Source organism: Haematobia irritans, chromosome 2 (assembly GCF_050003625.1).
Source record: "Haematobia irritans isolate KBUSLIRL chromosome 2, ASM5000362v1, whole genome shotgun sequence".
Classification (NCBI taxonomy): domain Eukaryota; kingdom Metazoa; phylum Arthropoda; class Insecta; order Diptera; family Muscidae; genus Haematobia; species Haematobia irritans.
Window position 1 is genome coordinate 200,394,852 of NC_134398.1, and position 16,554 is coordinate 200,411,405.

The following is a 16,554-nucleotide window of genomic DNA, read 5'->3' on the forward strand; positions in this document are numbered from 1 at the left end:
TTTATTTTTATTTTATATTTTTATTTTATTATTTTATTTATTTGATATTGATAAAAAATTTCAATAAAAAGTAAATACTATATTTTTTATTAATTACTTTATTTATTTAATTAATTTTGTTTAATTATATATTATTATTTTTGTTTTTCTCTCCAATGACAGTTTTGTATAAAAATCTAAAAAGTTCAAAAAGCAATGACTTAAGCGTCCACTATAAAGCGAAAAAGGCAATGAAACTATCAGGGTCATTTTAAAATGAATGAAAATACAACCAACAACAATCTCAATGGATTTAATCTTTTTCTGTAGAACAACCGATTTTTTTATAAACAGATTGTTCCATACTGTATATGCCTAAGCGACAATAAAAAAAGAAAACTATTTAATTATATTATATGACCTATTAAGAAAATAAATAAAACGATCATTAGAAAAATATCATCATTATAGGAATTTATTAAAAACATGTATTTACCTAATACATTTTTAAGGAATGTATATTAATGATAAATTTCAAAAAACAAAAACGAAATGTCTGGAAATTTTCTTTATTCCTAATAATACAACAATGGCTTGGCAAAATGATGTTTGGATGTGAACTACATGTGTGTAGGCCAGTATTAACAGGAAAAACTCATCGCCACCGGGTAAAAGCCTACGCCACCACTATGTTGAGGTAAGCGTGAGTAAGTAACGATGATGATGTCGCTAAGATCTAGCCCGTGGCAACCAGAGACATCGAGAAGATTTTTGTTTTTCAAACACCGTCTTGACCATTCTCGTAAAATTCCCCCAAACATTGGAGAAATATGAATATTATTGTACGCAAGCAACACACCCCAACACAAAGTCCGCAAAATGAAAACAGTTGGTGGTGGCAACACACATATACTCACTGACACACACACACACACAAATTGCTTGTTTGGGGCTAAACAGCAACAATACAGCAACGAGCGAGCCTTCTTTTTCAATGAGACATCATCGCTATAACAAAACCACCTCAACACTACTACCATTACTACTACATACTACTATTCTCAATACTCAAAGCGGCTGACGTCGTTGTTTGTGACTGAATACTACTCCTCTGCATACATGACAGCAAACATACTCTCGTAAATTCATCGCACACAATTCTACTCATATACACACACCCAAGTCTTACACTCCCCTTGCAAAATGAAAAAAAAAAAATAAAATCCCCACCACACAAAAAAAAACAGGGGCAACTTAACTTTTTGAAATGGAATTGTGATATGTTTTCATTCGTTTGTTGATTGTTCAACGGAACGGTTGTGTCTGAGTCAAACGCTGACTATGTACAGACCCTCTGTGTGAATTTTGTGTATTTTTGAAAATTTTAAAATTAGAAAGAAAAGTATTTTGCAATATAATAAAAGCAAAAAAAAAAAATATACCACAGAAGACAAAGAAAGTTTACTTAAGAAAATATTAATAATAAAAACGTATTAAATGGAAATTACTTGACAAAAAGTAAAATATAACCCAACAATAAATGTGAGAAGAGTGTAAGCCAAAAACGTTTAAAATAACTGATCAAAAAACAAGTGAAGTTGAAATATATCAAGAAAAAGTCTTCAAAGATTTGATAAGAAAATTATAAAAAGTGTATAAACTGAAAACAAAGATTTTGAATAGCCCCCTTTTTAAAAAAGGAAATATTGGATATTTTTTATAAAAATTCTTCAATTACCAACATCATAGAAAAATGGATTGTACTTTATTACCCTCACCACCGGCCACACCGCCCTTGTGTGAAAACAAAAATGAAAATGTAAGTAAAACAATTAAGTTTTTTTTTTAAATTAATATGAGGGAAATAAAAAAAACATAACCGGTGAAAATTACCTTGGAGAGGCCAAGAACTTTGGCCCAAGGCTAGAACTTTAAGATAGGCTTTTAATTAGTTTATTTTTTCTAATTGTTAAAGGAAAATTAATGGCTATTTCGTAAAGACAGACAATAAAATATTTTAGTTTTATTCTAAAATACTTTCAAAAATAACATTCCCTTATTTTTAAAAGTATTTGCAATACAAAACAAAAAGAGGTTTTCAAATAATTAAGATTTTCTAGATAAATTATTTTAATTGCTGTTGCAACTGAAACTTTAGATAAAATACAAAAAAAAATTATTTGTATGAAAATTTAATTATACAAATATATGTTTACGATGCCTTATTTAAAAGCCGTAAATTTATTATAAATTTTATATTATATTAAACAGATAAATGAAATAATTAATTTTGAATTATAAATTATATGTATTTAAGGGTTCTTGAACCTAATAAGTATTTTTATTTTTTATAGTTTTTTTTTTTTTTAGTAATTTAGTATTAAATCTACAATTAATTCTTATCAGTTTTTAATTATAGTCATCAAATTGAACTCAAAGCAAATATATATGTATAAAAAATTCAAGTGTTCACGTAATAATCGAAATTTAAATAAAAAATCAGAATTATCAAGTCATCGAAACAAACTATTAAAAATAAAAATATCTGTAATAAGTAAAAAATATTGATAGTGAAATTATTAGAAAAATACTGAAAATATATGATAATAAAAAATATATTTTTATAACAATAATATAAATACATTTTGTAATTTTTTTTAATATTTACATTTAAAATAATTTCAAAAAAAGTGTTACTTTTATTTTTTTTAATAATATTTATATTTAAAATAATTTCAAAAAAAGTGCTACTTTTATTTTTTTAAGAAATTCCTATATTTTTGGATGAAAATATTTTAAATCTATTAAAAACCAACAATTAAAATTTTTGGTTATAGTAAACAAATCTTATATCCACTAAAATTAATATTTTTTAAAATAATTTCAAAAAAAGTGTTACTTTTATTTTTTTAATAAATTCCTATCTTTTTGGATGAAAATATTGGTAAAATCTATTAAAAACCAACAATTGAAATTTTTGGTTATAATAAACAAATTTTATATCCACTAATATTAATATTTTGCAACTATATTGGCATTGACCTATTTTTTTAGTTTGTTGAAAAAATATATATACATTGTCGACATATGGAAAATTTCGCCTTTCCCATGTTCTTAATGTGGGTTTACCCGCTATAAAAATATCTAAAGCCATTAAAATATAAATATATTAATCTATTGCTTTCAAAGATTTATAATAGTATTTTTCATTTTGTACATATAAATTAAAAACATTTTATGAACATATTATCAAAAAAAAAATGTGCAAACTGATAAAAAAAACTTAGTATATAATTTATTATAAAAAAAATGAAAATAAAACCAATTAAAAGATTAAAAAAGCATTTAGACCTAAAACAATAATATATAATTTACATATGCTAATATTTATTATTAAAAAAATTCCCACCAGACACGTTCCAAACACCTATTTATTTGTTATTGTTGTTCTCCCACCAACGAAATAAAAAACAACTCATGACGAATCTCACACAAAAATACATTATAATTCCCATATATATTTAAATAATTTCATGATATGACATTATACTCGAAGTATAAGGTTATATATCAACCAATTTTTTTTTTCGTTGATTTTTTTATTATATTTTATTTCTTAGTATTACACATTAAATTATACCCAATATGTTTGTTGTGTAGCATTACCTATAAATATTTTACTCTTTCTCTGTTGCTCTAAGCAAAAATTTGAAAACAAATGTTTGCTTTCTCTTTCTAACACTTGCCAAGTATTTGATCACGCAGCAATCATTCGTCTATCAGCTGGTGTTCACGTGAACATCGAGTGAATAACCATGAAGTAGATGAGTGATACAATAGCAATAACAACAACACCAACAATGCACACGACACAGCAGACTGAATGTATGGGTGTGTGTGTATAAACATTCATACAAAACAACGACCTAAACCGTTTGTATGTACATTGGACTCTGGGGGAAAAAAAAAGATACAAATGTACGGCATGAACAACAACAATGACCAATATTAGAGTCATTCCAAAGCAAAGAAACAAAACCAGTAACTTAAGTTGGGTTATCGCTCTATTGTGACTGTGTTTGTGGGCATATAAGTTCTATGCTTGTGAATTGGGGGTATGGTTCGTTAGATTGCTCGTTAATATTACGGATGTTACCGAGACTAGGGATTTCAAATAACATTGAGCAAAAATCCCCCACTATATAGTGAGAATGTTAGATTGCTGTAGTATAGCATTAGTTGGTGTGTGTGTATGGGAGTGTTTTTTTTTTCTTGAACAGAATGTTGACGTAGTTAACTTGTTTTTTCTGTTTTTTTTTTTTTTTGCCGACCTCATCAGCTGCTGGGCGCCTGTTATTTTTAAAAAAGAGGGAGTGTTTTGTTGACTTGTTGTTGTTAGGTTTTTGTTTGTGTTTATTTATTATTCTTGTATCATATTTTATATTTATTGTGCCTTTACCAATTTGGCGCGCTGATTTTTTTTCTGCCCACTCAGAGCATAATCTCCTCTCTATCCATAATCTTACAAACCAAGCCCGTCGTTTTTTTTTCTTTCATTGGTTTGGTTGTTGATAAAAATTCCTCTACGCTTATTTGTTGTAAGATGAGGGGGGAGGGAGGTACATGTAAAATATTGGTGGTGAATGGCTAGCTGGCTGTTGCTCTACAAAGTTTAAAAATAAACCTTTCAAGTTGTTTTAGCCACCATGACGTATTAGACCTTTGAACAAACCCGCCACCATTAACATTAAAACGAAATCATGCATTCAACGCGTGCTAGACATTTCTTGTATAAGGTTCGGTTCGTTATACAAAATGTACCTAGGTTTGTATGGAGATGTTCACTGTGTTGTTGTGGTTATCAATGCTGTCATGTTATTGGGTTCAGTGTTTGTGTATAGGTAACAACACTAAATCAACTAAGACGAGGCAAGGCGATAACAAGTGAGTGTATGAGAGAAAGAGCAAGAGTTGCGAGAGAAATTACATTTAATAATTGTGAAAGAGCTTCGCATATAGAAATCAACCATTCTATTCTCTTTTATTCTGAGAGCCTGGTATTACGTGCATTTTGTACGTATTTGTCGTTTTGGCATTTCTAACTATGCCGACAACAAACACCATCATCATTCATCATCATTGCCCTCGTTTGCCGAACGAACTAAATTAGTTTTTAATGCTGTGAATGGTAACGATAGTTTATCAAATCAAAACCCGGCTAAAGCCCAAATAAAATCATTGGCATTGGTCGTCGGTACGAAAAGGAAAAGGAGTTGTGATAATGGCGCTATATGCTTCATTTTTAGCAATACTCGATTATATTATGCACTTTTAAGAAATTTAAAATTAACACCACCCCATAGCTATTGTGAATTGTCTTCTTTGAATGAAAAACAAATATGAGAGAATCAATTCACAAAGCAAAGACAACAACCGAATTTCAAATCAAGTCGAGACTTAAAAAAAATTTGAAGACACTGACAATGTTTAAAAAAAATTAAATGTTTAATTAATATCATATATGAGAAAAAAAATATATTTTAAACGAAATTAAAAAAGCTGTGTATTTGATTAGAAATTAATTGAAATAATTCAGTTTTAATTAAATTTTCATTATTTGTGGCGATTTTTTTGTAATTTTTTTTTTTTAATAAAAATTCTCATTTCTTTCCATCTCATTACAGAATTCCATATCGGTTTCCAATTCATTGGATGACAAACTTTTAAAAGCTAAACTACAATTACAATTGGATCATCAGCAATCCCATGTAAATAAAACTCCTGCAAATGGATCGACTAGCAGCATCATTACCCCTCAACCTTCGGATACAGAAGATGATCCGGAATGCAGTAGCAATAATCCACCAGCCATAAAAAAGCCAAAATTGGATATACCCACACCCGCCACAACTCCTATAAATATGGCTGCCCAACAACATCAGAGAGCCAGTGTTATAATGCATGTCAATAGTTCGGGTATTTGCTCGACCATTGATGAAAGTTCATGTTCCTCCATTATGTCCACAATATCACAAACACCATCGACAGTGTCATCAGTGTTCTCAAACTCCTCGTCGTCCTCCTCCTCATCATCATTGGTCGATGATGCTTGTAGCTCAGAGACAAATGTTTGGCGTATTTTCAAATACAAAATGAATCGTAAACGTACAGCTACTGAAACAACCAGTGAGCTAATGTCCGATTCTGAATCAACACAAGATACTAGAAGTATTGAAGTATTGAAAACAGATGACCAGACAGAGAAATCCTTAAAAGTATTAGAGACCAAAAATCAAGAAGAGAAGCCAGTAGAGGAAGATCCACAGATGATTCACTCGGTGGTTAGCCTAGAACCACAACCATTTGCATTCACTTTACCAAATTCCACTACAGCAGCGGTTATTCCTCAAGGAGAAATCGTCGTTCCCTCTATGCAATATCAGGTGTTGGCCCCAAAAACCAATTATTTGATTGCCGAAGATAACACTACAACTCCCGCCTCTCATCCAGCTTTAATGCCTTCACAATTTTTGCTACTCAATTCCAATGTTGTGTTGCAAAGCTATGGACCCAATGACATCCCCAACACCACCACCACCACTACTACCACCCGCCCTTTTAATGCCAACACTCCTCTTCAGGGTACTCAACAAGCTCCAGTTATAGCGTCTTCACCTGCACCTTCTAATGCTTCAGCAGCTTCTAATGCTGCCACTGAACGTAAACGCATTTATGAATGTAATCATCCAGATTGTGGCAAAAACTATTTCAAATCCAGTCATTTAAAGGCCCATCAACGTGTGCATAGTAAGTATCTACAGAATTAAATATAATCCCAGTAAAAACGGATTCAATATTCGAAATTCGAACTTCGTATACAAACATAGCAAGGAGGGCTTTAGGACCCACAGTTTCCAATCGAGCCAAAAATAATCTACCAAAATTTAGAAAAAATTTTACTAATGAACTACCAAACAAAAATATTATTTTGCTAAATTTTATTTCTATAGAAAATTTTTTCAAAATTTTATTTCTATTGAAAATATTGTCAAAATTTTATTTCTATTGAAAATATTTGCAAAATTTTATGTCTATAGAAAATTTTCTCAACATTTTATTTCTATAGAAAATATTTGCACAATTTTACTTCTATAGAAAATTTTTGCAAAATTTTATTTCTATAGAAAATTTTTGCAAAATTTTATTTCTATTGAAAATATTTGCAAAATTTTATGTCTATAGAAAATTTTCTCAAAATTTTATTTCTATAGAACATATTTGCACAATTTTATTTCTATAGAAAATTTTTGCAAAATTTTATTTCTATAGAAAATTTTTGCAAAATTTTATTTCTATAGAAATTTTTTGCACAATTTTATTTCTATAGAAAATTTTTGCAAAATTTTATTTCTATAAAAAATTTTTGCAAAATTTATTTCTATAGAAAATTTTTGCAAAATTTATTTCTATAGAAAATTTTTGCAAAATTTTATTTCTATAGAAAATTTTTGCAAAATTTTATTTCTATAGAAAATTTGTGCATAATTTTATTTCTATAGAAAATTTTGTCAAAATTTTATTTCTATAGAAAATTTTCTCAACATTTTATTCAAATAGAAAATTTTCTCAAAATTTTATTTCTATAGATAATTTTTTAAAAATTTTATTTATTTTCTATCGAAAAACAAAATCAATGAAATTATTAATGAATATTTTTTCCACTTATTCTTTTTCAGCTGGAGAAAGACCCTTCATTTGCAAATGGGAAAATTGCGATAAACGTTTCTCACGTTCCGATGAGCTATCGCGTCACAAACGTACCCATACAGGAGAGAAGAAATTCGTATGCCATGTTTGCGATAAGAAATTTATGCGTAGTGATCATTTATCCAAACATGTTAAGAGGCATGCCACCAAACGACAACATGAAGGTGGAGCCAGGGCCCTAAACGCTTGCAATTCATTAACTATGACTACGGCCTCTACGGTCCCCATTATGGAATCGGGGTCATCATCACCACCACAAATTATAAAACATTTAAGACCTATCGCACCAGCAACCACTTGCAACACTACCAATAACATACAACAATCATTAGCCAATACCAATACAGTACAAATTGCATCAACACCAACGGCTGCCTTACAGGTTCAAATCTGTAATGCCAGCGATTTATTGAGTTTACAACATCAGGTGGTCAATTTTAGTCAGATGGCTACACCACCACCAATAACAACCACACAGCATCCTGCTATACAACAGGAATAAACAAGCTCATTAATAATCCTTTACGAAAAAATCTCATTTGAATAGAATTTTAAGAAAAGAACTGGCAAAAAGGGTATTTTAAAATTTAAAAAACAAAATAACTTAACTTGAATTATTTAAAAAGTTAAAAATAATTTCCTTTAAAAAAAAAAACTTATTACATGTCATTCCAAAAATATAATAACCTTAAAATTACAAAAAAAAAGATCTTCAAAAAGTAAAATTTAAAAATTAATTGTAAAACATATTTAAAATTTCCTATGCTTCAAAAATATTCTATAACAAAGAAATTGGAACAAACTGGTAATAGCTTTCTTAATATTCTATAACAAACAAAATTGGAACAAATTTTTAATAGATTTCTCCTTAAATTTTGAAATTCAATTTTTGTAAACTTTTTAATAAAACTATGGCTGAGTATTTCCCATACTTTCATTGTTTCCTTTTCACAATTAGCCATTGTATTTTGAAAAAAATATTTTTTTGTATTAAGCTTATCTATAAATGTACATATATTTAAAAAAAATATATATATAAACTGTGATATTTAAGTTTTTTTTGTTTTGAATTTTGTTTATTAAAGGTTTTAAAGTTGTGTTTAATTAAAAGCGAAAAACAAAAACATGAAATATAAGAACACAAATCCATGTATAATGCTTATAGCAATTGTGTAAATATTGTGAAATTTAATTTATTTTATATATCTTTATCTATAATGCAATATATCAATACTTATAAATACACTACAATTTTTTCACCTATATATTGTTAACTATTATTAAAAGAAAATCAGTAAAAACAGAAATGTCTTACTGGAAATTTATATGAAAAGATAAGCATGTAATATTTGAAAAAAAAACAAACAAAAGAAAAAAGAACTATAATCCATAAAAAAAAACATGAACAAAATAATCAAATATTCAAGTTACAATCAATCATTAAATATATATTTTCCAATCTATTCTAAAGCATAAAACTTTACAAGTGTTTTTATTTAAAGTTACAAGAATGCCAGGGCTAAATAAAATTTTGACAAAACTTTCTATGGAAAAAAATGGAAAAATTTTCTATAAAAATAAAATTTTGACAAAATTCCTTCAGAAATAAAATTTAGACAAAATTTTCTATAGAAATAAAATTTTGAAAAAATTTTCTATAGAAATAAAATTTTGACAAAATTTTCTATAGAAATAAAATTTTGCAAAAATTTACTTCGAAATAAAATTGTGGCAAAATTTTCTATACAAATAAAATTTTCTATAGAAATAAAATTTGCAAAAATTTTCTATAGAAATAACATTTTGCAAAAATGTTCTATAGAAATAAAATTGAGGCAAAATTTTTATAGAAATAAAATTTTGACAAAACTTTTTTATTGAAATAAAATTTTGACATAATTTTCTATAAAAATAAAATTTTGACATAATTTTCTATACAAATAAAATTTTGACATTATTTTCTATAGAAAAAAAATTATAAAAAATTTTCTATACAAACATAATTCGACCAAAATAAAATTTTGACAAAATTTTCTATAGAAATAAAATTTTGACAAAATTTTCTATAGAAATAAAATTTTGACAAAATTTCCTATAGAAATAAAATTTTTACCAAATTTTCAATAAAAATAAAATTTTGACAAAATTTTCTATAGAAATAAAATTTTGACAAAATTTTCTATAGAAATAAAATTTTGACAAAATTTTCTATAGAAATAAAATTTTGACAAAATTTTCTATAGAAATAAAATTTTGACAAACTTTTCTATAGAAATAAAATTTTGACAAAATTTTCAATAGAAAAAAATTTTGGAAAAAAAATCTCTATAGAAACAAAATTTGGCAACAATTTTTTATAGAAATAGGTTAGGTGGCAGCCCGATCACTGAGTGCTGCCCGATTCCATGTTAAGCTCAATGACAAAGGACCTCCTTTTTATAGCCGAGTCCGAACGGCGTTCCAGATTGCAGTGAAACCAAAACCATTTAGAGAAGTTTTGAAACCCTCAGAAATGTCACCAGTATTACTGAGGTGGGATACTCCACCGCTGAAAAACTTTTTGGTGTTCGGTCGAAGCAGGAATCGAACCCACGACCTTGTGTATGCAAGGCGGGCATGCTAACCATTGCACTACGGTCGCTCCGATATAAAAAAATACAATCTTGCAAACATTTTCTGTAGAAATAAAATTGTGGCAAAATTTCTATAGAAATAAAATTTTGACAAAATTTTCTATAGCAATAAAATTTTGATAAACATTTTCTATAAAAATAAAATTTATGAAAAAAATTTCTATAAAAATTAAATTTTGACAAAATTTTCTATAGCAATAAAATTTTGATAAACATTTTCTATAGAAATAAAATTTATGAAAAAATTTTCTATAGAAATTACATTTTGACAAAATTTTCTATAGAAATAAAATGTTGACAAAATTTTCTATAGCAATAAAATGTTGAGAAACATTTTCTATAGAAATAAAATTTTGATAAACATTTTCTATAAAAATAAAATTTATAAAAAAATTTTCTATAGAAATTAAATTTTGACAAAATTTTCTATAGAAATAAAATTTTGCAAAAATTGTCTATGGAAATAAAAGTTTGCACCATTTTCTATAGAAATACAATTTTGACAAAATTTTCTATAGAAATAAAATTTTGACAAACTTTCCTATAAAAATAAAATTTGGCAAAAATTTTCTATAGAAATAAAATTTTGACAAAATTTTCTATAGCAATAAAATTTTTATAAACATTTTCTATAAAAATAAAATTTATGAAAAAAATTTCTATAGAAATTAAATTTATGAAAAACATTTCTATAGAAATTAAATTTTGACAAAATTTTCTATAGAAATAAAATTTTGCAAAAATTTTCTATGGAAATAAAATTTTGCAAAATTTTCTATAAAAATAAAATTTTGACAAAATTTTCTATAGAAATACAATTTTGACAAAATTTTCTATAGAAATAAAATTTTGACAAAATTTTCTATAGAAATAAAATTTTGACAAAATTTTCTATAGAAATAAAATTTTGATAAACATTTTCTGTAAAAATAAAATTTATGAAAACATTTTCTATAGAAATTAAATTTTGAGAAAATTTTCTATAGAAATTAAATTTTGACAAAATTTTCTATAGAAATAAAATTTTGACAAAATTTTCTATAGCAATAAAATTTTGATAAACATTTTCTATAGAAATAAAATTTATGAAAAAATTTTCTATAAAAATAAAATTTATGAAAAAAATTTCAATAGAAGTAAAATTTTGACAAAATTGTCTATAGCGATAAAATTTTGATAAACATTTTCTATAAAAATAAAATTTATGAAAAAATTTTTTAAAGTTTTGAGAAAATTTTCTATAGAAATACAATTTTGACAAAATTTTCAATAGAAATAAAATTTTGACAAAATTTCTATAGCAATAAATAGCAAAAAATAAAATTTTGATAAACATTTTCTATAAAAAAAAATATGAAAAAATTTTCTATAGAAATTTAATTTTGACAAAATTTTCTATAGAAATAAAATTTTGCAAAAATTTTCTATAGAAATAAAATTTGCTATAAAAATAAAATGTATAAAAATAAAATTTTGCCAAAATTTTCGATATTTGATTTTGACAAAATTTCCTATAGAAATAAAATTTTGACAAAATTTTCTATAGCAATAAATTTTTTGATAAACATTTTCTATAGAAATAAAATTTTGATAAACATTTTCTATAAAAATAAAATTTATGAAAAAATTTTCTATAGAAATAACATTTTGCAAAATTTTCTATAAAAATAAAAATTTGACAAAATTTTCTATAAAAATAATATTTTTCTATAGAAATAAAATTTTGCAAAAATTTTCTATAGAAATAAAATTTTGCAAAATTTTCTATAAAAATAAAATTTTGACAAAATGTTGTCGATTATCTCAAGAAAGTGCTTCGCCGGGAATGGATCAACATATCGCAGAGCCACTATCGTGAAGCGTGTGAAGGTTTTGGCGGCAGTTATGAAGTCCGAAATTTGTACCAAAATGCAGTTAATTCAAACAAATCTGAACTGATTTTTTTTTGCTTTTGAACATTAAAGTCAAAAAAAAGTTTTGCATTGCATATTAGCCACCCTGTATATGGGAAGACTGATTAGACAATTGCACACCTATAAGGCGGTTACACAAAATCTGGATTTATGGAATTCGATATAAAATTGAGATTTAATATAGTTTTTTTAGAAATAATTTCAACTTTTTTACCACCTAAACAATTACGACCTTTTTTATAATAAATGAGGCTGTTTTGCCACCATTTAGAAATTGTCACTGTAGTAAAATGCGATGCACATTGTCTTTGTATGATATCATGGGCCAATAATTAATTTCAAAATCGTTTTAAAATTTCACTTACCTGTATTTTAAATATATTCGCTCTAAATTGTTTATCTAGAAAATTGCTTATCTTGAATTATTGCTTTGAAATTTCTTAATATTGTATTTGAAAACATTGGAATTTTGATTTTCTTAAAATTATCTGAAAATTAAAAATAAGAAATGTGAAATATAATATTAATACCACAAATATAATTTAGATTATTTAGTAGTGATTTCTTTGCTGGAAAATATTTTTGCCAATAGAAACCCCGAAAAACTCACAATGCGAATGTTGAACATTTCAATATTCACTTAATATGGATTTGTAGTCATTTTTTTTTTTTGTAAATTTTGGAAAAACTACCATACGCCCCCCATGTTCCGATATTCGGTATAAATTTAAATTAAATAAAATTTTTTATAACTAATAAAACCGACTTCAATCCATTTGCAATATTTCATTAAACTTTTCATAAACCTTTTGCGATTCCGAATATCGGAACATGGGGAATAATTTTTGTAATGGTTGATTTTTCGACTTATTTTGAACTTTGAAAAAATCTATTTATGAATTTGGTCGTGGTTTCAAAAAGTTTGAAATGTTGATTGTTCCAAAACTTTAAAGAAATGTCTTATGAAAGCAGATAATATAAGAAACTTAAATTTTATCATTTTCATTTACCTCTTTTGGAAATTTCTTGTAATAATCGTAATTTTGGGAATGATTACATTTCTTGTTTATTACAAATGTTTTTGGGTTATATCTTAAAAATATGTAGGTGTAAAATCTATTTTTCGAACTGCTCCTACATGCCAAAAAGAGCAGTAAATTCACAAACAGGCTTGACAGCATTCGGTGAACAAGCCTGACGCACAGACATTTCCCAAGTATCCAATAAATGGGACAATGAATGTAGCTTCGGTAATTTTGCTATGCGGGCAACCAAAGCATTTTGTACAGCATTGAGAAATGGTGTAGCCGAATAGTCCTGTTCAATAAGAGAACATTCGGGTGAAGACCAAGGATAATCCTCTGAAAGATTATACTTTAGTTATAATTCATCAATGAATTAAGAGTAGAGTTGGTAATAATACCTGGTATATTAATGGTTACCGTGGGTACCCAAGGTAATTTTTCATCATCCAAACGACATATCAGTCTTATAGATTTTGCATTATTCTGTGAGGTGGTATCCAAACTTACTTTGAATTTTTGATCGAGGCGGGCTATTTCGCCTTGCAAGACATGGGGTATATCTAAGTCTCCCGTGCTAGGCTTTTCAGCTGGTTTGGGAATTTTTGCTGGAGGTGCACAAATATCGGTGCCAAATAATAATTCCAGACTAGGTCTAATTGTACGATACAATGTGTGATTAGCCAAGGGACTTTGTAGAGTAGCACTGATGACATCCATCAAGGGATTGGAAGATTTCTGTAATAAAAACAAAATTTATTAATTATTAAATTTATTTATCAACGCTTTCATGCTCCAAAATACCTACCCCAAATGTTTGTCCCGAATAGGAGTTAATGCCCATATTCTCTAGAACCTTTTCACATTTAAGCAATGTTTCCAAGGGTACCCTTTGTGAGGGATTTGTAAGAATTTCCAAAAGTTTATTCATTTTCCTATATCCCTCAGCATTGTTACCATCATTACTGAGTTTGTCCACCATTCTTTTGAGCGGTTCTATGTATTTTGTCAATTGTTTATATTTCTCCCTATACAATTGATCTTCTTGAGGATTGAAAGGACTATTTTGAGCCACCTGACCTGGCGTGTTTAGTGGTGCACTTGGCGATTGACGCATTTGTTGTCGTTGATTGGGATTTTGCATAAGACCCGACATTTGTGGGCTAGATGTGGGAACCAATGCTGGACTTGGTATCATTTGTGGATTGGGCAATGCGCCCTGGGGTCCTACATTTTGATTAGGTTGTTGTTGTTGTTGCATTTGCTGTTGTTGATTATTAACTACTTGTTGTTGCATTTGTTGCTGCTGTTGCACATTGAGATTACCAGCTGGTGAAGCTACCGTACTGGGTGATGGACTTTGTCGGAATTGTTGCTGACCCACAACACCACGATTTACATTAAACATTTGTTGGCCTTGCCCGAGGGCAATGTTGGGATTTTTTTGCATACCCGGAGCCATATTTAGCATTTGATTGAGATTTCCTAAAGGTGGGAGAGAGATATACAGGAATTATTATCAGTCTTAATGTTTAAGAGTTTTTGGATTTTTTAAGGAAAATATAAGAGATTTTAAATGTGGCCATCCTTAAAATCGCCCACATTGGATACCCATTTGGACTAAAAATTAATTACAAACACGTGCATATTTATGCCAATATCTAATTCTAGAACACTGAAGAAAGCAAATTTTATGACACAACCATCACACTTACCCTGAGGTCCTGGAGCATTAGCCATTCCACCTGGTCCCTGGCCTTGCGAAGCATTTCCCGGTCCCATATTGCCCATATGCATAGGACCACCCGTTCCCCCAACTCCAGGTTGATTTTGTTGCATATTCGGTGGCATTCCTTGCATACCTTGGTTGGGTCCTGCATGGCCTGGTACATTCATAGGTCCTCCAGGGCCACCTTGATTCATGCGAGCATTTATCATTTGATTCAATTGTGGATGTTGCATGCTCATCTGCATTTGATTTGGACCACTTGGACCAGTATTGGGACCCATGGGTCCAACATTACCAGGGCCACCCATTTGATTCATTTGTCCAGGCATACCTTGTGGCCCACCAGGACCAATTCCCACACCACCAGGTCCTCCTGCGGGACCACCCATTTGAGCATTTCCAACCATTTGCTGATTGGGACCACCACTTGGACCGCCCATAACATTCATTTGTACTCCCATTGGGCCGCCCATCATTTGTTGTTGACCCGGGCCTATGTTACCCTGTTGTTGGCCCGGTCCCACAGCACCCATAGCCATTTGTGGTCGTATACCTTGCATCTGTTGCATTTGTTGACCGGGGCGTTGTTGATTTAGTGTCTGCAAGAGATTAGAAGCCGGCACCGGTCCTCCTGGTCCAGCACCCTGTTGGGCATTTGGTCCACCAGGTATTGACATCATTTGGGGATTACGATTACCTTGACTGGCTAGATTTTGCAAGGCATTTAAGGGATCCTGCATCATATTCTGTTGAGATATTTCGGCATTTGGTGGTGGGGCCTGTTGTGGTCTTCCTAAAATATAACAAAGGAAAATTTGTATTTTTCAAATGAATTCAATTAACTCCTCTCAACACCCAACTACTTGACATATCCTTGAAATGCATGAACAGTTTTGCCACCAAACCCAAATATTCATCTTTAGTTTTGGATTTCTTAAATATATGATTTTCCATAACACTTGCATTTTTTGATCCATCTTGGCTGGTATTTTGTAGCATTTCATTACTGAAATTGGAAAATTAAAAGGTTTTTTTTTCAGTATGTATTCCAAAATATGGGAAATTTGTGCTTACATTTTGGCAATGACATTTTGTCGAAATTTTTGCGATTGCCAATCCTCTGCCATGTTCTTTTGTATAATTGGAGTCTAATTGTTTATTTAAATATAATTTGGTGTTTGTATTAAATGGCGATGTCCTTCACATCAAAAGCCTCAGATTAAATATAATACAAATAAATTAAATAAAGGGCAAGATTTCTTTTTTACAAAATTGTCTACTTTTTATGCCAACGAGTAACAGCTGTTAAAACAGAGTTACCACATTTGAAAAAATAATTGTTTTACCATATAAATGACCGGCTTTTTGTAATCGGTATTCAATCGTGTACTCGTTCAGTGTTGCCAATACTTGAACAGGGTACAAAAGTGCTACCATTTAGAAAGCAGTAACATTTTACTCCACATATTGAAAATGGGTCCATTTTTGTAAATAACAAATATAAAATGGCT

The 16,554-nt window shown here is 28.6% G+C and overlaps 2 protein-coding genes across 3 annotated transcripts; one reads left to right on the plus strand and one right to left on the minus strand.

Moving 5' to 3' along the window:
• Positions 1 to 1,279: 1,279 nt before the first annotated feature.
• Positions 1,280 to 9,224, plus strand: cbt (Kruppel like transcription factor cabut). Its single transcript, XM_075297148.1, has 3 exons — positions 1,280 to 1,798; positions 5,664 to 6,786; positions 7,716 to 9,224. Exons 1-3 carry the CDS (start codon positions 1,733 to 1,735, stop codon positions 8,246 to 8,248), a joined length of 1,722 nt encoding a protein of 573 aa, XP_075153263.1. The 5' UTR covers positions 1,280 to 1,732; the 3' UTR covers positions 8,249 to 9,224.
• A 4,109-nt stretch (positions 9,225 to 13,333) lies between these two features.
• On the minus strand, positions 13,334 to 16,340 carry MED15 (mediator complex subunit 15). Of its 2 annotated transcripts, none has more exons than XM_075297150.1 (6): positions 16,118 to 16,340; positions 15,907 to 16,049; positions 15,030 to 15,836; positions 14,123 to 14,799; positions 13,716 to 14,052; positions 13,334 to 13,653 (listed from the first exon to the last, which is right to left on the minus strand). In XM_075297150.1, the coding sequence occupies exons 1-6, from the start codon at positions 16,168 to 16,170 to the stop codon at positions 13,427 to 13,429; spliced, it is 2,244 nt and encodes a 747-aa protein (XP_075153265.1). In that variant the 5' UTR covers positions 16,171 to 16,340; the 3' UTR covers positions 13,334 to 13,426. The 2 variants fall into 2 exon arrangements, with proteins under 2 accessions (XP_075153265.1, XP_075153264.1); XM_075297149.1 differs by having other exon boundaries at positions 15,904 to 16,049.
• Between the last annotated feature and the right edge of the window lie 214 nt (positions 16,341 to 16,554).